At 34.5% G+C, this 26,770-nt stretch overlaps 1 protein-coding gene across 4 annotated transcripts in view; it reads left to right on the forward strand.

Annotated features, from left to right (window-relative positions):
• The window catches only part of LOC127852902 (prickle planar cell polarity protein 3-like), a 209,019-nt gene that overhangs the window by 109,800 nt on the left and 72,449 nt on the right, over nucleotides 1-26,770 (forward strand). For all 4 annotated transcript variants that reach the window (XM_052386937.1, XM_052386938.1, XM_052386940.1 and 1 more), the window contains 2 exons: nucleotides 13,605-13,690; nucleotides 20,476-20,656. In XM_052386937.1, coding sequence (XP_052242897.1) covers nucleotides 13,605-13,690; nucleotides 20,476-20,656 — 267 coding nt within the window. The remainder of the gene's footprint in view (nucleotides 1-13,604; nucleotides 13,691-20,475; nucleotides 20,657-26,770) is intronic.

Raw genomic sequence — 26,770 nt, forward strand, 5'->3', positions numbered from 1 at the left:
GATTAGTGGGACCGAATAACCATTAACGAGTGTTTGAAACAGAGAAGCCAATTGCCAATTGGTCTTATTCATTTATTATTATGGCCAAACTGATAACAGTCTTACCTTTATCGGCGCAAATTAGAGAAGGTGCGAACATTATTGGTTATACCGGTAATTAGTGTTAGCAAACTAATTTGCTAACACTTAAACACTCGGAAGTGTAAAATTAACAGTGCATAATGGGACAGCGGTGTCATAGGGCACAATTCAGATTTATTTGTAGCAACCAATGAACAAGTGAGTTTAAATTAGATTGAATGCAATAGGACACAAAGCAGTGTTTTATTGCGTCATATTCAGTCATTCAAAAAACGTGTTTCCCGGGGATTTCCTGAAAATCGCGCGAAAATAAAAGTGAATTTCTGTAAACAATTACCCTACGTTTGGATGGAACTAATCGTCATGATTGCTAATTTCTCTTTACCTGTTTTGTTTTAAATTGCTATAAATAACAATGACTTGAAACATGTATCGTAAAACTTGTCAAAGCTGTCAATTATTAAAAAGATCGCTAGCCCATAAACGAAACACAAGCTATTTTCACACCTGTATTGTAGTTAAACGCAAACAACCAAACACAAATCAATATGCTCTGTATTAATTTGTAATCAATGCAGAGAATGTATATCAGTCAGGTGTTGATCACACGTACTTCATCATCTTTTAATTTCGTTTATTGTCTTTGATCCGGATCCGCTGCGTGGAGGCTGTATAATCTGCAGTAACACTGAAAAACACAATACACACAATCGTTAATAAAGTTGTTAACAATTAGCGCTTATCATTACTATTCTACCAAAACGAAGTCAACAAAGTCGAAACAGCTGTACTGCACTCGTGTTTTACATCTATGTCACGTGTCAGTTAAGAACACTGTGTAATCTACACCCCTTTGTGCAACAAAAGGAGTATGTAACGTGTATTACATTGGATTTTAGTGCCTCATGCATTTGCTAATTCAGTCTTAATTTTGTTCAAATATGGGACATTATTGTTCGTTAGGATGTTGAATTCCTCAATTGATTGACTTACGATATACACGAAAATTAATGCCTGACGATTAATAATGGTTTCACAGTAAATCTTAATGAAGAGCAAGATTTATTTCTAAAAACAGGAATTTGACAAAAATAAATAAACAAATCAGAAGATGCATAATTATGTCTAAAAGCGCACATTTGAAACTGTTTGAAGAATCATGGACTCAAAAAACAGTAAAAGTGGTTAAACTTGTCAGAATAAAGAATGAAAACATAAATTATCCTGAAAAAGAACTGGTTTATCTCATTATAAACATCATTAAACCTACTGTTTACACGTAAGAAAATAAAATAAAGTGGCTGTCAAGATGTTACCATCAAACATGCTCGAGAACATACATTATTTAGAATCTACCATGTTCAGTACTCGTAGGTACAGTTTAAAAGCCACCCAATTATTACAGTAATGGAAATAACCCCCAATTTTAATGTTTCAACATTTTGATTGATCAAAGTGTATTTGTACATAACAAATTGGCCCATGAAGTTTTAGATAGATCTCCTGTACAGAATTTAGAAGTACAATGATTAATAATTATACCCCCACAAACGAAGTTTAGTTGGGTATATAGGAGTGAACTTTTCGGTCGGTCGGTCGGTCTGTCTGTCGGTCCGTATTAAATGTCCGCTCTCTAATTCAAGTAGTTTTCATCCGATCTTCACCAAACTTGGTCAGAAGTTGTAACTAGATGATGTGTAGGTCAAGTTCGAACATGGGCCATGCCGGGTCAAAAACTAGGTCAAGGGGTTACTTAGTGTGTTTTAAACCTCACCATGTCATCCGCTCTCTAATTCAAGTAGTTTTTATCCAACCTTCACCAAAATTGGTCAGAAGTTGTATCTTGCTAATGTTTAGGGCAAGTTTGAATATGGGTCATGCCGGGTCAAAAACAAGGTCACGGGGGCTATATCTCAGATACATTACAAGATTTCAATATGAAACCGCATGGGTTTAAGATATCAATGTGGAGAATTGCAATTCATAAAAACAATAACCCTACACTTTAATATTACTTCAGGACTATACCATATAATTATCAAGGGATTTGCACCCATCCATAAACAAACTTTATTTTGCTGGGGATATCAATTCAACGAATTTGCTTGTTAAATGTAAATGTACTTATCAATGTCCAAACAAGCTGAATTTACTCTTGGTGATGGTGTTAAAGAGGTGGTGATGGTTATAATGGTGATCATAATGGTGTAAGTTGTGATTTATGGTTTTATTACAACTATTATTCCAAGGCATGTGGCAAACCCAATCATCATAACTGAGATAATTAATATTATTAATGTTGGCTTTATAATGTTTTGGTGATTCTCCAAATTATTTGTGTGTTATATTCAACTCTCTTTGAAGCAATATAAGAAGGCATAACACATTACAAAAAATGGATCACTATGACTTACCCTGCAAATGCTAAACAGCATTTTGCACAAAAGAATTTGTGTCATTCCTTTGTGCAGCATAAATTTCAAATATAAGTAACTGATAGATATCTACAGCAACTGCTTTTGCTTTCAACATTATGCGCTTTGTCTTTCATTGCCAATACAGTTGGCTGATTTTCTTGTATTACCCTTCTGGTACTGTCATTAGACATAGCTCATGTGATGGTAGGTAAATCATATCAAACATCTGAAGTAAAATGGTTGTTGTGGGTGGGATAACCTCCAAAAACATTATAAATTTTAAAGACTTTGCTGTTAGTCAACTTTCAAGACTTTGCTTACAGTTGAAAAAACACTAGAGCTGTAACGATTCGGTTTGATGCATTGAAAAACCGGTTCAACACCGCCGATTCGATTTCGATACTAATACGGCCAATTTCGATTTGATTCACTGCAATCCTGATTGATCCGCATTTAAAACCTTACTTTCCAAATCCGTTGTCTAAACTTTCTTGTCCTTTGTAATACGTCTTTTGATTGGTCAATAGCCAATATGGCATTCAATAAATCAATAAATAACATACTGAGCATTACATCAGCCGGTAAAATGGCTTCTTAAATCACGCCGAAAGACGCACCGTCAAAATAATAATCAAAAGTATGGGAAAATTTCGGGTTTTGTGAAGGTTCTGATGCAAAGGCAACTTGCAAAACATGTTTGTTGACGTAAGTTACCTATATGGTTTGTTTACTAAACCATGTGCATTCTGTTAAGAAGTCAACTAGAAGTTGTTTATATACTTATATGTTTTTTTGTTTTGTTTTTTCTGTTAAACACATGCCATACATTTTGCATTTTATGTTATTTAAGAATAACTCAACAGCAAGTTTTGTTCAATAAATTTGTTACTTATAAAACAATGTTTCGTTTTAAAATTTTATTTAAAAAATTAAACACTTTAAATGTACAACATAATAAGTTAATAACATTTGCCAAACATATAAATTCATGCTCTGGATGTCTGAAACAAATCTTGAAATAGTTTGCAAAATAAGCAGCAAATAGTTTAATTTGAATCAAATCGAAAATAATCGAATCGGACCATTTGGTATCGAAATCAAATCAAATGGAATGATGGGTGAATCGTTACAGCTCTAAAAAACACAATGTTTGTTTGTCAATGAATGTTTAATAGATGTTCACAATATAGAGATGACAATTCAAGGCCTCGGTTAGAGGTCAAAAGTCAAATATGGTCATAAAGATGGCTTGACATGATCAAATTTTATTTTATCATTCCACTTGATAAGTTAGCTGGTATTTTTTATTCATAAGCTTCCAAATATAAGATAACAAGAGCTGTCACCATAGGATTACTTATGCCCCCTATAAACGCTTGATGGAAGTTATGAGCTTTTTTCGAAACCTAAACACAGATTTCGAAACCTAAACGCGGACCCCAAGTTCATGGTCAAGGTCACAGGGGTCAAAATTTGTGTGCATATGGAAAGGCCTTGTCTGTATACACATGCATACCAAATATGAAGGTTATATTTCAAGGGACATAGAAGTTATGAGCATTTTCAAAACCTAAAGGCAGATTTCGAAACCTAAACGCGGACCCTAACTTCAAGGTCAAGGTCACAGGGGTAAAATTTTGTGTGCGTATGGAAAGGCCTTGTCCATTTACACATGCATACCAAATATGAAGGTTATATCTCAAGGGACATAGAAGTTATGAGCATTTTCAAAACCTAAACGCAGATTTCGAAACCTAAACGCGGACCCTAACTTCAAGGTCAAGGTCACAGCTAGGGGTAATTTTTTTGTGCGTATGGAAAGGCATTGTCCATATACACATGCATACCAAATATGAAGGTTATATCTCAAGGGACATAGAAGTTATGAGCATTTTTCGAAACCTAAACACAGATTTCGAAACCTAAACGCGGACCCTAAGTTCAAGGTCAAGGTCACAGGGGTTAAAATTTGTGTGCGTATGGAAAGGCCTTGTCCATATACACATGCATACCAAATATGAAGGTTATATCTCAAGGGACATAGAAGTTATGAGCATTTATCAAAACCTAAACGTAGATTTTGAAACCTAAACGTGGACCCTAATTTCAAGATCAAGGTAACAGGGGTAAAAATTTGTGTGCGTATAGAAAGGCCTTGTCCATATACACATTCATACCAAATATGAAGGTTATATCTCAAGGGACATAGAATTTATGAGCATTTTCAAAACCTTAAAGCAGATTTCGAAACCTTAACGCGGACCCTAACTTCAAGGTCAAGGTCACAGCTAGGGGTAAAATTTTTTGTGTGTATGGAAAGGCCTTGTCCATATACACATGCATACCAAATATGAAGGTTATATCTCAAGGGACATAGAAGTTATGAGAATTTGTTAAAACCTAAACGCAGATTTTGAAACCTAAACAGGGACCCTAAGTTCAAGGTCAAGGTCACAGGGGTAAAATTTTGTGTGCGTATGGAAAGGCCTTGTCCATATACACATTCATACCAAATATGAAGGTTATATCTCAAGGGACATAGAAGTTATGAGCATTTTTCGAAACCTATACGCAGATTTTGAAACCTAAACGCGGACCCTAAGTTCAAGGTCAAGGTCACAGGGGTAAAATTTTTTGTGCGTATGGAAAGGCCTTGTCCATATACACACGCATACCAAATATGAAGGTTATATCTCAAGGGACATATAAGTTATTAGCATTTTTCGAAACCTTAACGCAGATTTCGAAACCTAAACGCGGACCCTAAGTTCAAGGTCACAGGGGTCAAATATTTTGTGCGTATGGAAAGGCCGTGTCCATATACACATGCATACCAAATATGAAGGTTATATATCAAGGGTCATTGAAGTTATGAGCATTTTTCTAAACCTAAACGCAAAGTGTGACGGAAAGACAGACAGACAGACAGACAGGCGGACAGTCAGATCACTATATGCCTCCTTTTCTTCGAAAAGAGGGCATAAAAAGAACTGTTAATTAAAAAAAAATACCCATCATATTTAAGTTTTAGAGCTTTATGTATTTTGCTTTATTGTTATTGCTGTAAAGATTGTTCAAAGAGTTTTCTCCAATATAGACATCCTGTCACTTTCAACACTTATTATTTCCAGTAAAAATAAAATATTAAGTAAAAAAAGCAATAAAAATATGTGTTAAATGAGCATTAAGTTGGTTCAATAGTGATTGGATTGATTGTTAAATTTAATAGAGGCTTGAATTAATTAGCAGGCTTTAATGTTTTGCTAACATCTTTATGTAAAATACAAAATAAAATAAAAATAAAAAATAAATTTACTTATTGAGAAAATGCCCTGCATCTTTGATTTTGTTGAATAGAATGACTCTCACATGTGTCCCTAGAAGTGATGTTGACTTAATTATAGCAAATATGTATTACAGATTTACCTTACAACATGCATTATAATAATAATGAGGATGTTTAAATACATCTTGGATTGGAATCAGAAGATTCTTAATGTGTTCTTTATGATTGTGTATGTTACTAAGGTGAAACAAATGTCATCAAATACGGGCTCATCATTCAGTGATATTTTTACATATTTTCTCATCTGAGCCCTGGGACTCGATAACTTGCAAATCTATGAGTCCCCGTATTGAAAGAATGAGTCCAAAATATTACTTTTTTAGAAATTTCAATGCAATTTTGGGATGCACATGATTAGAAACTTTGCATCCCCAGAGGTTTTTGTGAGTCCAAGATGCAGGACTCGGAGGTAAAAAAATCACTGATTATTACAAGGTTGTAAAAAAATTAAAATGTTGAATTCATTGTTTATTTTTCAATAACTTAGGCTAGGATGTTGTAAATACACTGTTTACAGGGTACAGTTTGCAAGGGACACTTTTGCAGATTGTCAAAATGACCTTTAAAAAAAAATTGAAATCATCGTAACATGCAAAAAAAATAATTGTTATCAAGCAATTGAAATAACATTCATGGTTAAGAAAAATACGTAAACAATATCCTCTGGTCCTTAACACACTGTACAATAAAGCACCTCTTTAACACGCGGATAAAGGACTTTTCATATGACAATATCACTTAATGTTAATTACAATTGTATAAATGACGATTGTGTAAGACCAATACAGAGTTTGAAAATGATAATGTGAAGCTATATAATAATAAGATTTAAATCATATCGCCAACCAATTGTCCTAAAAATTTTATCGAAAAGATTTTATTAGTGCATTCAAAATCAATCTATTATTTTCTATAATGCTTCAATATCATGATTGAATTACAACGAAAATCAATGCTTTTATCAGGAGGTGAAAGTACACCGATTTAAGTGAGTAAACGTCAACTTTCATGTAATTAAACACTTCGCTTATGGGGTATTTATACTTATCTACCACCTTGATAACAACTGAGGTCTTAATATATGCAAATTGCTAAGTGCCAATTGAGCACCTTAGTTTATCATACATTTTATTGAAAAGTCAATGCTCAAATTGAAGTTAAATTGATGAACAGAATGTAATGAAGTTTTAAATTAAGTTTATTAAGTGTATTATTAATGAAGTGTATTAATTAAGTGTCTAATGTTTAATTCTTATGTTTGATTCATTTGATGAGCTAAATTTGTATAAAAAAAATGAGTGGAGTTATTCCTTGCATCATAGTGTCCTGTGTGGAGGTGGGTGGAGAAATTTATTCCATTAAAGGTATTTGTTGTCCGACTTGAACAATTATGTAATTGTATTAACATTTATCTGTTGTTCAAGGACATCATTCTCAACATCTCTAACTTTCTAAGATTGGTTCAGTTAACCCTTTGCATGCTGGGAAATTTGTGGTCTGCTAAAATATCGTCAGCTGAATTTCTAAAATTAGCATTTCTTCGATTTTTTTCAAAGAATACTATCAGTATAGCAAACAGTTTGGATCCTGAGGTCTCATCTGGATCCAAACTGTTTGCAAAGGCCTTCAAAAATTTGGTTCCAGCACTGAAAGTGTTAACTCACTTGATGTGTAGCTCATGAAGAACAAATCCTGGACTATCTTTTCAATGTTATTTCAATGTTGAACATGCATTGAATTTAGGCTATTCACTGTTTAATGTCCATGAAAAAATCAGTGATCTTTATAATTACCTATAAATGCTTTTAGCTGATAGACATGTGTCAATCATGTAATGTTTTAATTGTAATTTCTATGTGATGTGCAGATTTGTATTGGAATCACCTTCTTTGGGATATATATCATACATTGGTATCTAAACTACCATGTGTTATAGTACCTTCATGCCTCTGAAGAAATGTATATGCACATGCTCTGTTCTTCTGTCAGTCTGTCCCACCTTTTGTTTGGAGTATGATTAAAGTGATTGAAATGAATTTTTTTTTATGTCCCCCACCAATATAGTGGGAGACATATTGTTTTTGCCCTGTCTGTTGGTTGGTTGGTTCAGTTTGTTTGTTTGCTCCAACTTTAACATTTTGCCATAACTTTTGCAATGTTGAAGATGGCAATTTTATATTTAGCATGCATGTGTATCTCAAGGAGCTGCACATTTTCAGTGGTGAAAGGTCAAGGTCATCCTTCAAGGTCAAAGGTCAAAAAAACAAATCCAAGGGAAGTAATAAACTTGAAAGGGAGATAATTATCTTAACCTGCCAAATGATAAAAAAATAAAATAAATCAAAGCGGCGCAGAAGGGGACATAGTGTTTCTGACAAACACATTTCTTGTTTAATGATAAAAGGCTGTTTAAGGGAAAGGGCAGAGATCAATGACTGTAACTCTGTATTTCAAGAATACTTGACCTTTGCTCAAATGTGTCCTTACCTTTTTGTGTGTAGCATAATGTTTCACCTTATGAAACTTTTCATTCTGACAAATGTTATAATTTTGAGTGCTTCCAACTAATAATAATGTATGCTTTCCAACATTCAAAATGTAGGTGAATTGCAATGTTGCCATGTGCTAAAGGGATGTGTTTGCATACACCTGCTAGATAGGAGGACATATTCAAGACTATCATGTCTATTGCCAATTAAAAATTGTCCCTTATATAATAAACTATCCATTGTATCAATTATGTGTCTATTGTGTCTAACTTGCGAATAGCAGGTTTTTAACCCCACTGAAGGAATGTTTTTTACATATTTCCAAAAATAGCAAGTACTGGTTCTGCAGGAAACACACTCAAAATTTGTTTCTTTAAGTCTGAACGTTTGAAAAAAAAAAGCTAAAATAAAAATGGTTGACAACAAATGCAACCTTTAATGTAGGACTTCAGTCAGTTGCAGAGTGGAAATAAAGGACAAAGAAATGCATTAATAATTTCATAAATAATAAATTATTTAGTGTAATTAGTTTAGTTCAAACTTATTTACTTTAGCTCGATTGCATTAAGAAAGTCTTAGGTTTATTGAAACACCATTGAGTCTGTTTCCTGAGACTATAACCAGTACTGCAATGGTATTTTGGGGGAGATCAAAAAAACGCTCCCAGTGAGGTTTGAACCTGTGACCTCCCGATCGCTAGGCGGACACCATATCCACTTCCCCACAGGGACCTCATGTTTAGTGAAATTTAGTGTAATTGAAAGCACTTGCGTGTTGGACTAGCACAAACATGATATTTGTGAGTTACACTGATATATTTAAAACCCTTTACCACTTAGATATGTATTTTGACGCATTTGTAGTCCCTTAGAAAGTTAAATTTAATTAAAGATCTAATTAAAGATTTAATTAAAGAATAGTAAGAAATCGCCAAACATTTGGAACTTATACCCATTTAGTTAAAGAACTTGAACTTGCTGATGAGGAGTTAACAGGTTACTAAACTAAACAAACAACAATTTGGATACGTTCTCTCTCTAGTTGAAGAGTTTATTTAAAAGAAATTGGTTACAAGACAGACCATTGGAGCTAAACAACGCCTAGCTATTTGCTTGCGGCAACTATAAATATTTTGTTTGAGTCAATAATTTGAATTTTATATACGTCAATTCAACTTTAATGTACTTACATATTGGCAACATAAACTTAATCAACAATCATATTAAGCATAAAACAATATCAAATGATGCATATAATGTATTTAGAAATAAAATGTTCTCGAAAAGACCTGTGTTTCACTGTACTTGAGACATTAAATGAACAAGGAAATTATGTCAAACTTTAATTTGTCACAAAATTGTGGACAATTGCTCGTTTTACTGTAAGGTTTCCATAGCAGCACTCAAAATGTTAAGTCCTGTTTGTTGTCCGCCGGTCTGATTGTCCTGTGCCTGTGCCACAGGGTAGGCCACATAACTAGCTGTGGACATATGCTGGAAACCATGCTCTTGGTTAACAGATGACAATAACGATTGTTGTAACCTAGGCTCAGGCACGGGCTGGCTGTAATTGTTTCGACCTGTAGGATATGTAGGCCGTGACAAAATAGCGTTCGACTCTGCGTTATACAAGTCCATAGAATTCTGTAACTGGAGCCATGATTGCCTTTCTTTGGTAACTGTTTGGCACGAAGTGCACACTTTTCATTATATGGATAAAACTGAAATTATAATTGTTATGAAGGACAAGCGTGAATTTAAGTAGATATAAGGTACAAATCATCATTCTGTCTGTAAAAGAATACAAATGGTAAATATATGAAGAACTGCGTTGATTGTATAGTTCCAGGTAATTTTTCACCAATTAGATAAGTTTTTCGGTTGATTTTTGAGATAACAGCTTTCCCCTCATCGTAGCTAAATGCCGTCTGTATCTCGTCCGCATCTGCATTAGAATGCTCACTTGAGCGTTCTTTTAGGGATGCGGATATGCGGATGCAGATGCGGATACGGATGCGGATGAATGGAATAATCGCTGTGCATTTCAACTGGTTCTATTTTTTGTGGATACGGATATGCGGATACGGACAGAATTGGAATAGCAGCCAAAGCGTTAATACACATGTCTTTCACCGACTTTTACCATCATTATAATTGTCAATGAAAACCCCACACAGATAATGCAGTAACTGCAGTAATTATGCTGATCATTACAGACACACAACATGTTATATCTCCAATAACTCTTTCCCCAAAAGCCAGAAGAGTTTATCACCCTTATTTGCACATATTGTGATAGGCCATTGCGGCTTTCATAGTCTAATGATTCCAGAGATGGCATGAATTCTGTTGCATCAGACTGCAGATACCGAATGTGTTGTTTTTGCAGTCAGTAATTGTCTCATATTTACATCAGTGGCACAGAGAATAAACAAAAGAGATACAATGGAGACTGGATTTAGCTTAAGCTAGTTGTTTTTTCTGGATATTTCGGTTAATGGTGTTATTATAAAATTCTTGTTTATACTGCTCTTTCATTTGTATGCCCCCCTTTGAAGAAGAGGGGGTATATTGTTTAGCTGTATGTAGGTCTGTCTGACTGTTTGTCTGTCTGTCTGACTGTCCGTCTGTCTGTATGTCTGTCTGTCTGTCTTTCTGTAAGTCTGTCTGTTGGTAGACCAGTTAGTTTCTGATCAATAACTCTTCAAGGAATTGGCAAATTGGCTTGATACTTCACGTGTGCACTGGCCTTGGACAGTAGATGACCCCTTTAAAAATTGGGGTCACAAGGTCAAAGGTCAAGGTCACTGTCACAATAAGTGTGAACATCGTTTCCTATCAATAACTCATCAACGAATTGACCGATTGACTTGATACTTCACATGTGCATCGGCCTTGGACAGTAGATGACCCCTATTGAAATTGGATTCACTAGGTCAAAGGTCATGGTCACTGTCACAATAAGTGCGAAAAACATTTCTGATCAATAACTCGTCAACAAATCTACTAATTGGCTTGATACTTCCCATGTGCATTGACCTTGAACAGTAGATGACTCCTATTAAAATTGGGATCACTTGGTCAAATGTCAAGGTCACTGTCACAATAAGTGTGAACATTGTTTCCGATCAATTACTTGTCAACTAATTGACCAATTTGCTTGATACTTCACATGTGCATTGGCCTTGGACATTAGATGACCCCTATTGAAATTGGGGTCACTAGTTCAAAGCCCTGTTTGAAGGGCATATGTTTCCGACTGCGGTACTCTTGTCTTATTATCATTGAATTAAAATGTTGGATACTTTTAAAACAAAGGACCATTCTCCAAAATAGGTCTATTTTGTTGTGCGAAAAACACAAATTTCTTTAGTGAAAGTCTTTAGATATGATTTTTAATGAATCCACACTCTTGCGGCAATAAGAATGTTCATCATTTTAAGTGTCACGCATATTATGTGCATGCTGCATTTGCATACTTGATGATTATGATATTTCTTCAAAAGCTAAATAAAAATTGCTGAATGACTGGAATATGTGAAAACATATTACCTGTAGTAAAAACAGTTATACATTCTATATGTAACACAAGTGAGAGGGATTGGTATATTACTGTTACTTGATGGAGTCATGGAGATTATAGAATTACATTTAGGATCAAAGAGTTAGCGGGATATGTACTTTTGGATGTCGTTTATTTTACATTATTGTGGTTTTTCCCAGAAATTTTTGGATTTTTTGTACAGTAAATTAATATTAATTAGTATGTCCCAGCATGGGATTTATTTTAATGACCTAGAAGGGGTCTCCCAGGTATAGGTAATTTTAAGGTAATCATACTAGGACCCATGAGGAGGGTGGAAATAAAATCATCAATATTGAACTCTGGGATTTGTTTGTGTATTAAAAATAAATAATGACAAATCCAGAGGCTTACCCAGATCCTTAGAAAGGAATATTTAAATTTTATTGCTTGTATTTCCGATATAAAATGTTCTTATTTCTCATGCTGTTATAACATAAAATAATGAGCTTGAATCAAAACAAGTTATTTTGGTGCATTCACTGTGGATACTCCTCAATAAAATATTGAAGTATCAGAATTAATAAGATTGTATCTTTGATTGATATATCTTAGTCTTACCGCCCTGGCATAAATTGTAGAGTGCACAAACTAATTGAACATGTTTTAAACTGACTTTATTTCCCCAAACAACATTCTCTATCAAATGAAATGATATGTTGAACCTATTTTCTAAATGCATGTTCATGCCAAAAAGAATCCATTTTTTTATGCCCACTGGTATCTACTTCTGCTGGAGGCTTGTAGTGCTTTGCTCGATTTGTTCCTTTGTCCATCCATACTAAGTTAACCCCAAAATGATTACAGTCAAAACACCCACATCTTCTGCCCCCATAATAACCTTGACACTTTGATACTTGCATGGATGAGCTTTGATACTTGCATGGATGTTGTGTTTGAAAACTATCAATAAACTATCAAGACACAGACATGATGCTTACCTCATTTTTACCTTGACAGTGACACTTACTTTTAGGCTAATTCAGAAGGTCCAATTCGGACCTTAACTTATTCAGAAGGTCCAATTTGGACCTAAACTTATTCAGAAGGTCCAATTTGGACCTGAACTTATTCAGAAGGTTCAATGTGGACCTTAACTTATTCAGAAGGTCCAATTTGGACCTAAACTTATTCAGACGGTCCAATTTTGACAAAAACTTATTCTAAAGAACCAATTTGGACCTAAACTTATATATTTAGAAGGTTCAATTTGGACCTAAACTTATTCGGAAGGTCCAAAGTGGAACAAAACTTATTCGGAAGGTCCAAATTTTTGGTTAACCCATACAGACTCAATTCATATAACATCAATATAACATCAATAATGCTTTCAACAAAGCTTGATACCTGTATGGATGGAGTCTTTGACCACAATAAAAAGTATTGCATTTTGACCTTACAGTCCACTTATTCATAAGAGCCAAAGTCTTGGTTAACCCTTAATGGGCCAATCAATAAATACTGAAAAGCAATCCTTCTGGTGCATGAGCATCTATTGAATGCAGTATGTTGTTTAAATAGGTCAGCTTGTTTGTATGCCCAGATTATTTGGATTTTCCAAACTTTGGCAAATTCTGAGATAAGTTAATTGGTTCTAGCCCACTGCAGGAGCTGCCCCCCCCCCCATTTATAAAATGTAAAGCCTTTAATCTCTACTTTTAACTTATGATATGAGTTCTGTATTTGCAGGAGTGTGTGGTGAATGAAGTGGATGTAGGTCAGCCCTGCTTAGCCTGTGAGGACAAGTGCACCGGCTTCAAGTCCCATGAATGGAGGTTTGTGATGGGCTTTTGGCTTTAAACTCCTCCTCCCCCGCAGGCGTGTCCAGTTTGACCCTTGGGACATGATATGAACAAACCTAAAGTGTAGATCCACTATATGGTGGTATCTGAGCTTCATTGGACTATGGTTGGATCCTTAGCACCATTCCTCCCTCCTCACGGGTCCTCAGTTTTTACCCCCAAGGAAATGCCAGATGACATTTTCAGTTGAGGCTGACCATAAGAAATTGTTTGTTTGGAGTTACCCGACTGACTCAGTAAATTTTATGCTCCCCCCAAATTTTTTTTGGGGGGAGCATAATTATAGTCGCTGCTTAGTCCATCCGTGCGTGAGTCCGTGTTTCCATCCGTCCGTGCACAATTTTTGTCCGGGCAATTTCTCAGCAAATAATGACCGGAATTCAATGAAACTTTATGGGAAGCTTCACTACCAAGAGGATTTGTGCATATTATCAGCGGGTTCTGGTCGGATGATTTTTTACAGAGTTAATATGGGAATCGGGGAATCGGTGATCACGTGATCTTTCTACCAATCATTTACAACTTTGTCAAGACTCTCAAGAGTTCACCCCGATTGAGTTGCGAGCCTGCTAAGATTCTCGCGATTTAGTTACGAAACAGTTACGATTTTGTAAAGAATGATAAAGAAATAATATTTTTCCATCATGTTTTGTTGTCGAATAACCCACAGTAAGGAGTATTGATGCGTAGAAATTAAATCACGAATGCGGAGCACGAGTGCTTTGATAACACGAATCTATACTCCTTACTGTGGGTTATTCGACAACAAGCCATCATAGAGAAATATTATTTCTATTCTTACACGATTCTGATTGATTTGCTTCAAGCTTTTGGACGTGAACTATATTTTTCAATACTCCGCTCTTCTTAGTTCAAAGATCACTATTTAGTGACGTCATCGAATTGTACAAACATTTGACGTCGTTTTCATTCATAAATATTTTGCAAATTACGTCACTTTCATTGAGAACAACACTCATAGAAACTAAATGACGTCACATGTGTTAATTCTTCTGAAAAGCTGACATGCTATAATGTTTTCTTAATAACGTTTCTTTACAAACAAATTCTTAGCAGGCGTTGTCATGCCACTTATCACCAAATATGCAATTTGTTGTTTCATTACATTTATATACGTGCTACATTTTTTACATTTATTGAAGAGCGGGATTTAAGCACGTGCATTTAACTGCAATATTTTCTTTATTTATTCGGATTTTTTTTCGAAACATTCAGCTCCGCCCATAATTTATTGAAGAATAACCCACACTCTATTTCCTTCTTTGTCTATAGAAAACAAGTCGCGTGCCGTGTTAGAATCAATATCAGTAGATATTGGCGCCAAATTCATGGGTGCGTTCGGTGAGGTCCTAGCTTAGTCGTGACCGATCTGCATCGTTCGTAGTACAGTCGCAGGAGATTCTTACACATCGTAGTGAAGTCGCGACCCTATTCGCAAGACTTCAACCAAACCCCACGATTCGTCTTACTATAGTACCACTGTGGTAACTCAATCGCAGACTTCACAAGTCTTCCCAATTCAATAAATGTGAGAAATCGTAGCGAATCGTGGGCTTGTTATCGTAGTGGAATAGGGCCATTAGACAGCTTTTATTAGATCTTTACCAAACTTTACAACAATCTTTGAGGAATGATTATGTTTTAGCCTGTTTGGATGATTAACCAAATTGCTCTTGGCAATACAGAATAATGGCCCTTGAGTTTCATCTAGTCTTCCAAAAAATTGTCTCTATATTAGTTCAAACCCAGAGGGGGCATAACTGTTTTACAAATAGTCTTTGATGTAGTTTGTGAGGTTTCAATAAATATTGGTTAAAATAACATTTTATGATAGGGACTGTGTGTGGCCTAACATTATCTTGTATGTTTGGCTTATGGCATGTTTTATGCTTTCTTTGATATATCTCTGTATTTAGTTAGTTATCCCCCACCATAGGTGGAGGGATATTGTTTTGGCGTTGTCCGTGTTTCCGTCCTTCCGTCCGTCTTTCTGTCCGTCCTTCCTACCGTCCGGCACTTTTGTGTCCGGAGCCATATCTTGGAAGTGCTTTAATGGATTTCAATGAAACTTGGTATGAGTATATATATGGATAAGAGGATGATGCACGCCTAATGGCATTGTACATCATCTGTTAATAATAGAGTTATGGCCCTTTGTATCTTGGAAAAATGCTTTTTTGTGCCGGAGCCATATCTTGAAAGTGCTTTGGCGGATTTCATTGAAACTTGGTATGAGTATATATATATGGATAAGAGGATGATGCACGCCAAACGGCTTTGTACACCATTGGATAATAAAGGAGTTATGGCCCTTTGTATCTTGAAAAAATGCTTTTTTGAGTGTCAAATATTGGCGAGGATATCAATTCAGTGAATTTGCTTGTTTAGTTTAGTTTTAGATTTACCCTTTTGTATGTCCAGTCCAGATCTGCTTTGTCTCCAAAGGTCTACAATCCGTTTTTTGCACAATATGGATTTGTTTGTGTTATATAAGTACCTTCCAAGAGTAACATAATGGCACACATGTAATTAGCTTGGAGACAATTGATAAAAAATCAGTCTGGTTTGTGAGGTTTCATTCCTTTGTGTCATTTTACTAGAAAAATACAAGCCGACCAGTCAGCAAAATGGATATTAATCTATGTTATTGGCAATTGCTTACTTTGGATACCATATCAATTAATTTAGTGAACTTGAATTCACTGCTAATTTTGTACTGTGATGGGAAATATGGGAAGTGCAAATGCAATACTATAGACATCTGGAGATCAATTATTTCAGTTTACCAAATACACATACATGTACAATAAGGCAAAACATATGAAAACTATGCCCAAAAATAAGAAGTTATGGTGAATATTACGAAAAAGAAACTGTATCCCAGTATATATGTATATTTACAGCCAATTCGGTTGATTAAAGCCCCGTTGATTAAATATCATCTTTAATCAATGGCAGGAAATGACGTCAATATTTCGACGAAATGACGTCATAAATCCAGCGAAATTATCCAGTCAAACTAATTTTGTTTAAACAAAAAGGTTTACAAAATAAAAAGTGGGATAAATAGAATAATAGATTAGTGTTGATTATAGATCAGGTTTATCATGCTCGGCACGAAAACGAAAAAGCACTCGCCAAGGCTTGTGCTTTTTGTTTTCTAAGCCTTGCATGATAAACCTGATCTATAATCAACACTAACGTATTATTCTCTATGTAATTTGTAACATTAATTCCTTGAAAGGATTTATTTAATAGATTCCAAAAAGTAATGATCATTGAAAGAAAAATCAAAGATAGGCCAATGTAATTGCATTAATTAAATGACAACCATTTTATTGCCTGATTCCCCAAAAAGGAAAAAAGTTACATATATTTTACAAAAGGTGAAGTTTATTGCATGTTTTCTGATGACAAAAAGTTATTGCACAAATGCAAAGACAGGTATAGATTATTGCGACAACTAGCCATAAGGAGTGAGTTCAGATATACCTGAAATTGTTAAAATGCGTATTTCAAGGAAGGGAATTGTTATTGCCTGAGTACAATAAGAAGTAAAAGCATATTACTCTAAAGTACAAGTAAAAGGCTGTTGGACAAATTTAGTAAAAAAAAGTTTTAGAAATAAATAGAACAGAGTTCAAATATTTCATATTCCTTAATTACTTTATACTTGGTTAACTTGACCTAGCAAGTGTGGGTGGACAACTTGCCAAGGTGTTCTTTCTTTTTTGATTTAACACTTTTGCAGACATTTGGCAAGTAATTAGGCGCTAATGAATCCAACCGCCAAGAGAGTGATTACACGCTGCAGATTTAGCTATTACCTTCCTCAGTTTTCAGTTTTTCCAATGTTGTGATTATTTCCAGTGACATGGGTTGGCATTTTGAATCATGATGCATATAACATTTATACCTTTACACCATATTTCCCCATGTTTTTTCTTTGCTGAAAGTTTCTGGAATTAATGAGAGCATTAGCGTGGTATCACTGCATTTTTATATACTGCATTAGCAGGCATTTATCTTCTTCCGCTAGGTCCATATGTTTATATTTTAATTTAATGCATTTTTCTTTCGGTGCAAAGCAATTATTAATATTCATGCTCTTCAGAAGTAAATTTTGTGTCAGTTTCAGGAAGATAAATTTCACATAAAATTTTATTTAGCGCTATGTTTTTTTTGGTATATATACATTTTTGACAAGGTTGCATTAGTCATACGAAATTTAAAAAAACCCACAAAATTGCCCACTATGGAAAGTAATTAATTTAATTCATTAAATAGGTGAAAAGAATAGATGATTTTTATGATACCATGTAGTATAGGATGAATTAAAATAGGTTATTCACCAGTCTTTGGCTGTCATAAATTGTGTCCCATTTTTGTCATCATCATTTCCCATCAGTATTCATCTCCTTTTATATTATTTAAAAATGTTCACTTATATTTAAGAAAACATCCTTGAGGCATGCTTGTCTGAACTGAATATTCTGTGCCAATTTTGACATTAAAAAGGAAATTATTGCGTTTGAATAAAATAATACCCACAGTGCAATCCTTCAACAATTGTAACGTTTTTAAGTGCCCTCATTAAGTTGTCATAAGACTTTATGTGTCTGTTTATTATTCTTTTCATCATGTCTAAAATTCAAAATGATCTTTCCGACATATGCCTTCCTTCGTAAGTCAGTCTCAAGTTTAAGCAGTATGAAGTTTCCTGATGTTAGCAGAAAGGTCCATTTAGTACTAAGATTAAAAATAAATATACCCCTTTAAACGAAGCTGTTGAGGGCCATATATCCACTCTGTTGGTATACCAGTCTACATTTTTAGGCATTTAAATTGAAACTTGCCTTAATATGTCATCACCATTAAATGTAGATGACACAAAACACAGTTTTCACTTGCAATGATTCACTTAATATCTGGCCTCGACACTAACTTTTTTTTTCAACTAGCCCATTTGGGCTAGTAAATGCTGAACCTACTAGCCCTCAGGCCAATCTTTCATGTGCCCTGATCCAAGTAATAACCTTTTTTTACATAGATTTCTAGAATAAACCCTGGTTGCAGTCTGACAAAAAATCGCAAGTGAATCTTAAATGTCTCAAAATAACGAGTTACAGTAGTCGTAAAATTGTACAGGGTTAACTCCCTTTAAGTTTTATACTAAAAACCGGGATCGACCTTTAAAATTAATTTTGCTAATTGAATTGCGTAAAAAAGATTGTCAAAACACTTCTAATCGATCAAACAAATTCAAGTTATTTAAAATTGATAAATGACTAATAATTTTAATGTAACTTTGTGTGAATGTCGAGTTTCATCAATCCCTGAGGATCCTGGGCGATCCCGGCTTTTAGTTTAAAATGTATTTTCATAGAGAAAACACGTCACTTCGAGGAAACCAATCCAAAACCGTATCTTATAAGCGGAATTCTGTTTAAAAATAGGTACTGACATGTTTTCTCGATAAAAATACGCTCAAAATCTATTTCGAGATATGATCAGTTAAAAAGCGTTTGTTGTCTCCGACTTCACTCTGGGATTTAATTGTCATCTGATCGTACTGTATTAAGATTTTTACATTTTGAAAAGCTTATTTAAAATGCAGTTTATTGATATAGAACACATACTCCCGCCCAGTTGAGAATACACATGACCGGTCGGGCATGTTCCGAGACATTGACTAGCCCGGACCTTGGTACAGGCAGTGAATGTCATTCGGACCTGCCTTAGTGTTGAGGCCTGCTTATTCCTCTTGCACTTTAAGCCATGTGAATGGCTGTCATGCCTGTGGCAAAGTGTAGTCGGGGAAAATCTTACAGCACCTATTCATCAAGCTTTACCCTTTCCTGCTCAGAACTAAAGTGAAAATGGCTTTATGCAACCAGCAAAAAACCAGAACAGCATACAAGTTACGGTTTACAGTCTGTTAAGGTTTTATGCCACCAGCAATCAACCAGAACAGCCTTTAAGTTATAGCTCACAGTCTGTTCAGGTTTTATGCAACCAGCAATCAACCAATACAGCCTTTAAGTTATAGCTTACAGTCTGTTCAGGTTTTAAGCAACCAGCAAAAAACCAGAATAGCCTGCAAGTTATGGTTCACAGTCTGTTAAGGTTTTATGCAACCAGCAATCAACCAGAACAGCCTGCAAGTTATAGCTCACAGTCTGTTCGGGTTTTATGCCACCAGCAATCAACCAGAACAGCCTTTAAGTTATAGCTCACAGTCTGTTCAGGTTTTATGCAACCAGCAATCAACCAATACAGCCTTTAAGTTATAGCTCACAGTCTGTTTAGGTTTTATGCAACTAGCAAACAACCAGGACAGCCTTCACATTATAGCTCACAGTCTGTTCAGGTTTTATGCAACCAGCAATCAACCAGAACAGACTCAAGTTATAGCATACAGTCTGTTCAGGTTTTATGCAACCAGCAATCAACCAGAACAGCCTGCAAATTATAGCCCACAGTCTGTTCAGGTTTTATGCAACCAGCAATCAACCAGAACAGCCTGCAAGTCATAGCTCACATTCTGTTCAGGTTGTTTGCTCTTTGCTGCTTAACAGTACCTTATAGTTGGAAATGAGGCCTTTAAAAAACTGGAATCAATAAACAAAGGTCTACAATTTTATTTGATTTTCCAAGGGACTACAAACACCTAAAAATGCATATCCGGGCTGTAAATGGTTTTACCAAAATTACTCTATCTGTCTGTGCACTTATAGGAGTACGTGTTCCGTGTGCCGCTGTCCAAGGGAGCTCCATGACATCTACAACGACAACTTTGTCAATGTTCGAGACCGCCTCGGCTGGCGCCGTGACGACGACCCTCAGACGCACTCGACGAAGGAGCAGACACTACGACATGGGTACTCCTGGGTACCAGCCGGGCTGACTAGAGATGAGGTACTAACATACACAAACCATTATGTACATGCAGTGTGACTTAGCAACCATGAATTCTAATAGTAAGATATATGATTTAATACTTATAAGCCATTACATGTAACAATATTTGAGAAACACGAGGTGTGAATGTTAAATGATGAAGAAATAAATATATCTGAGCCTTACTCTGTGAAAACAGGGCTAAAATCATGTGCGTAAAGTGTTGTTCCAGGTCAGCCTGCACAATTTGCACCGGCTAATCAGGTACTAAACTTTCTGCTATTACTGCATTTGCGTTAAGAAGAGACTTAAAACAAAAAAATCCATTTAAGCGGAAAGTGTTTTCCCTGATTAACCTATGTGGACATCACATGCTTATCTTTGATGACAGTTTACGCATATGCATCAAACCCTGTATTCCAGTAGCAAGGCTAACACATACTAGCAAGTAAATGAGACAATTTTGGATTGATATAATGAGTGGAACATTTTATACTCAACATTATGATATCTTACATATATATATATATATATATATATATATATATATATATATATATATATATATATATATATATATATATATATTATATATATATATATATATATATATATATATATATATATATATATATATATATATATATATATCAGGGATCATATTTTCCCGCAACATCAATCGGTCCGGATATAAATGGGGAAAAGTATCCGAAAATGTGTATCCGAAATCATGACAAATTACGTTAAAATATATACCATTGATTTTGCCATTGATGAAGGTGGTATAATACATGTACAAGTAAAATTCCCTTAAGCATTTTTTTTTAACGGAACGAGTTTTCTCAACTGGTTTTATCATTTGGTATTTCATTTTTGTTTCGTGTGCTGTTTTATCAGACTTTTTTCATCGTTGTCAATATTATTAATCTGTGTAAGTCTATACCGATGTTTTAAATTGTTGTCGACTCGATAATATCTTACAAACATGCACTGAACCAAACAAATGTCTGTGCGTAAGTTGGCTACTGACAACAACAAACCAAATAATTAAGAAATAATTTGTTGTCAAATAACCCACGTCCGATAGTTTAGATGCTTAGGGATTTAATCACGAGAGCGAAGCATTTGAAACCACGCATCTAATTTTCCGGTCGTGAGTTATTCAACAACAAAGTATAAAGTACACAACTTATTTCGATTCTAACACGGTTTTACTGAGGATTTATTCAATGTATATTATTTTTCTTGTGTACTATTTTATGTGAAGTTCCGCCCATAAAAATAACTTTCGGCTGCTCTGTCGATCAGATCTGCGACTTTCATTCATAATTATATTACTGGATTATTACGCTGGTGGAAAATGTATCGGCATGTTTTGTTTAGTTACAACGCGTGCATTCAGACGCGACTTTTCGGATGCATCTTTAATCCGCTGTTCACAAGTTTTTGATTCTTGGTCTGACGTGCAATAAACCGGTCCCGACCTGTGAAGAGACTGCAGCAAATGGCTTATCACACCTAATCGAGATAAGAATGTCAATAGGGTGTGTTATCATGTACACTGTGTAATCGATTTCATGACATGGGGAATTTTAATAGCAAACAGAATCGGACCGACTATTTGGGATTTTCAATCAGTCTTTCATGACCCCAATCGGTCTAGGACCGACAAAACCGAAAAAAATATGATCCCTGATATATATATATATATATATATATATATATATATATATATATATATATATATATATATATATATATATATATATATATTTATATATATATATATATATATATATATATATATACATGTTTTTTGCAAAGATTGCCCATTTTACCCCATAGATTAAATTTGTTAATCATACATATATCTTAAATAAAATGAAAACTGTTCGTTCTAATATTAACTTAGATGCTTAAATTGACATTAACACTGGTAGATATAACTGTCCATTATATTCACAAAAAGCCATGTTTTTGAAGGGATAAATTTACAATTTTGTGCGGCAGTTCATATTGATGGTTTGATATGAAGGTTATCGTAGTGGAGTGTAAATTTTTATTGGATAACTTCCAGTAAAAATCAAAGGCACAGCTAGGTTAATCTCAAATGCTTAATGAAATTAGCGGGAATTAAAGTATTTAATATTTTAAGACTGGAATTAAGGACTTTTGGATATTGATCATTTGTTTTGCTGTCAGTTTTACACGGTAATTATGACCAGATAAATATCTTACAGCCGTTTTCATAAGCATTTAAATTGAAATTCATTTTTAAATCCTTTAAAGAAGAGATAATTTTTTAAGTTTGCTTCTAAGAAGCCTGGGCAAAGAATATTTGCACGTCTTCAATAAATTTCAAGAACATTTGTTTTAAAAATTGTATGCAATTAATGAGTTTAATAGATTGAAGTACATGCACCATTACAAAGTAATCTGTTTTGTAATTATAATACATCTTTGATGTAAAATTTATTGTTTTAAGAGCAGTATTGCCATTATATGTTCAAGACTTTGGACTAGGTGACATACATTTAGTCACAGGCATATTTTCCTGTTCCGGATCTTCAGCATAGCTCTGAGAATATTTAAGCTTTGAACTTCATAGATAGACAGAAGCTTCATAGATACATAGATAAATAGATCTCATTGAGCTTAAGCACAATGCACAAGAACTGTAACTCTCACATACATGCCCTTTGTAAAGCTTCAAACTTTATTTTTGTCAAGAGCATAATTCTCACACCATCTAATGTACAAGGTTTGCTGTCTGACATGATTGCTCATATTTCAAATGACCCTTTCCCACTTAGATACGTACTTTGATGCATTTGTATTCCCTTAGAAAGTTTAATTAAAGACCTTTCTTACTATATTTAAGTTTTAAATGCTTGATTTCTAACCCTTAAGATACTGATGAGCAGAAAATAGCATAAAACCTGAAAACCCTTTACCATTTAGATATGTATTTTCACATATTAGAAAGTTATATTTAATTTAAGACCTTTCTTACTTGTTTCAAGTTTTTAAGGCTTCATCTCCAAACCTTAAGTGACTGATGAGCAGCAAACAGCATAAAACCTGAACAGACTGCGAGTTACTCACAGGCTGTTCTGGTTTTATGCTGTTTGCACATTTTAACTTTGCTACTTATGGGTAAAGGGATAAGCTATTGGGCACAATCCTAGCATTTAATTATCCCCCGCCATAGGCAGAGGGATATTGTAATGGCGTTGTCCGTCCGTCTTTCCGTCCGTCCGGAGCAATATCTTGGAAGTGCTTTGGCGGATTTCATTGAAACTTGGTATGAGTATATATATGGATAATAGGATGATGCACGCCAAATGGCATTGTACACCATTTGATAATAACAGAGTTTTGGCCCTTTGTATCTTGAAAAAATGCTTTTTGTGTGTCCAGAGCCATATCTTGGAAGTGCTTTGGCGGATTTCATTGAAACTTGGTATAAGTGTCCAGAAGCATATTGGCGGGGGATATCAATTCTACGATGTTGCTTGTTGATCATGTTTTATCTGCAAAATTGTCTAAATTAAGGGTGTGAAATTACATACAAGTAACAATATTTCACAGTTATATTTTATGTTCACTTGCACAGAGCTACAAATTATAATGATACAATGAAAATTAAATTTTACTAATACTTTTTTTACCTCAATAAACAAGGCAAATATTTTCCAAAAATATATTATTGTATGAGTGTATATGATAAAAGGAGTATTGTGCTCTTCCTTTAATAACACAAGCCACTTGACTGACAAAGAGATATATACTCTTGGAACAAATGACTTTCATAATGTTGGGCTGTTATTATATTGTCAGAAATGTTTGATGTCCTATTGTTCTACAATCACAGCAAAGATTTTATTCACACACTGTTTTCATCTGGCTTTTGTATTATACCATGTGCATTTATGTTGTTTATGATCTTTCCCTGGCAACTAATTATGACAAATCTGTTTTCTGTGAATGAACAATGCAACTTGTTAACAGAATTGTTATTCTCTGACATCTTTACTGTACTTTTTCAGGCTGATATAGGATGATTTACTATATTGTTTTGCTATATCTTACATAATTATGTTACTTTTTTGCATATACGAGCTCAAGGTCAGTTAATTAGGTTAATTAACTAAAAGTATTTACGCAGGCTGATAAAATAGTAAAGTGACTGCAGGTTCCGGGCATTAAATTGTGTTAGTGCCTGCTCAGCTTTAATAGTAATGTTACTGCTAGGTTGCTATTTAATAGTAATGTTACTGTTAGGTTGCTGTTTTAATAGTAATGTTACTGCTAGGTTGCTATTTAATAGTAATGTTACTGCTAGGTTGCTATTTAATAGTAATGTTACTGTTAGGTTGCTGTTTTAATAGTAATGTTACTGCTAGGTTGCTATTTAATAGTAATGTTACTGCTAGGTTGCTATTTAATAGTAATGTTACTGTTAGGTTGCTGTTTTAATAGTATTGTTACTGCTAGGTTGCTATTTAATAGTAATGTTACTGCTAGGTTGCTATTTAATAGTAATGTTACTGTTAGGTTGCTGTTTTAATAGTAATGTTACTGTTAGGTTGCTGTTTTAATAGTAATGTTACTGTTAGGTTGCTATTTAATAGTAATGTTACTGATAGGTTGCTATTTAATAGTAATGTTACTGTTAGGTTGCTATCAAATTTAATGTTACTGTTAGGTTGCTATTTAATAGTAACATACATGCCAGACATCCTGATCTCGGCGGGACAGACCTGCTTTTGGGCTCTTTGTCCCGGCATCCCGATATGAAACGATTTCTCCCGACATTCGTTAAAAACGATGTAAGGTCTATAAGTTCCCAATTAAATTCGCTTTTCAAGCCCTTTCTGGCTAAAACTTACCATTGCTAATCCCTGTATTACCCCCAATTTACAACCCACTTCTACTGCTCGAGTGCACCAGTGTTGTTTTTGGCACCTTATCAGCGATTTATCAGCAACTTAATGATTTAATCAGCATTCAGGCCATGGTGTTTTTATGATAGGGGTCGCTAATTGCTGGTGTTTTTATGATAGGGGTCGCTAATTGCTATCGTAAGATGTATCGTACAGAAATAAACGCCACCTGCGTTTGTATTTCATGGCCCAATTTAGTCCAACAATACTATTATCCTGTGTATTATTCAACCTTAAGTTATAAAACCTGTCAAAACACCGATTTTGTACATCAAACAAATTGAATGCTGACCAATGCACATTGATGTTTCTCACAAATTACCTTTCGTTTACGACGGATTTTCAGAAAATAGTTTGTACATATTGCATCAATCTAAATTTAAAGTTAATTTACGATTGGTTGAATAAGAATAGTGCTCGATGCGCTCACATCATGTCACACGATTTACATATGTTCAGGGGGATACCCCAGCACCAATTGGATGTCAAATCGAGGCAAACGGGGACACCCCATATTTCAGTTAATGGAGTGTGTTTACTTCCGGAAAATGGAGAACGTATGCGTTCACAAAAATTCTGAACATACATTCATAGTCAATATTGGGAAGAAATTTAGAGTTTTTGTAAGTAATATACTGACTACTGACTAAAGAAAAGGTGGAATGATTGATCGTTTTAGGTGTCCCGCTTTTTGGTCAAATGTCCCGACAATTTTTTATGGAAAGTCCCGATTTGGACCTGAAAAATTCTGGCATGTATGATAGTAATGTTACTGTAAGGTTGCTATCAAATGTAATGTTACTGTTAGGTTGCTTTTTAATAGTAATGTTACTGTAAGGTTGCTATCAAATGTAATGTTACTGTTAGGTTGCTTTTTAATAGTAATGTTACTGTAAGGTTGCTATCAAATGTAATGTTACTGTTAGGTTGCTTTTTAATAGTAATGTTACTGTTAGGTTGCTTTTTAATAGTAATGTTACTGTAAGGTTGCTATCAAATGTAATGTTACTGTTAGGTTGCTATTTTATAGTAATGTTACTGTAAGGTTGCTATCAAATGTAATTACAGTAACATTAACAGTTACTGTAAGGTTGCTATTTTCTAGTAATGTTACTGTTAGGTTGCTATTAAATGTAATTTTTCAGAAAATATTACAACTCTTTTAGTGTCCTTGTAAAGTTTTTCT

This window comes from Dreissena polymorpha, chromosome 12, assembly GCF_020536995.1.
Source record: "Dreissena polymorpha isolate Duluth1 chromosome 12, UMN_Dpol_1.0, whole genome shotgun sequence".
NCBI classification, from domain to species: Eukaryota; Metazoa; Mollusca; class Bivalvia; order Myida; family Dreissenidae; genus Dreissena; species Dreissena polymorpha.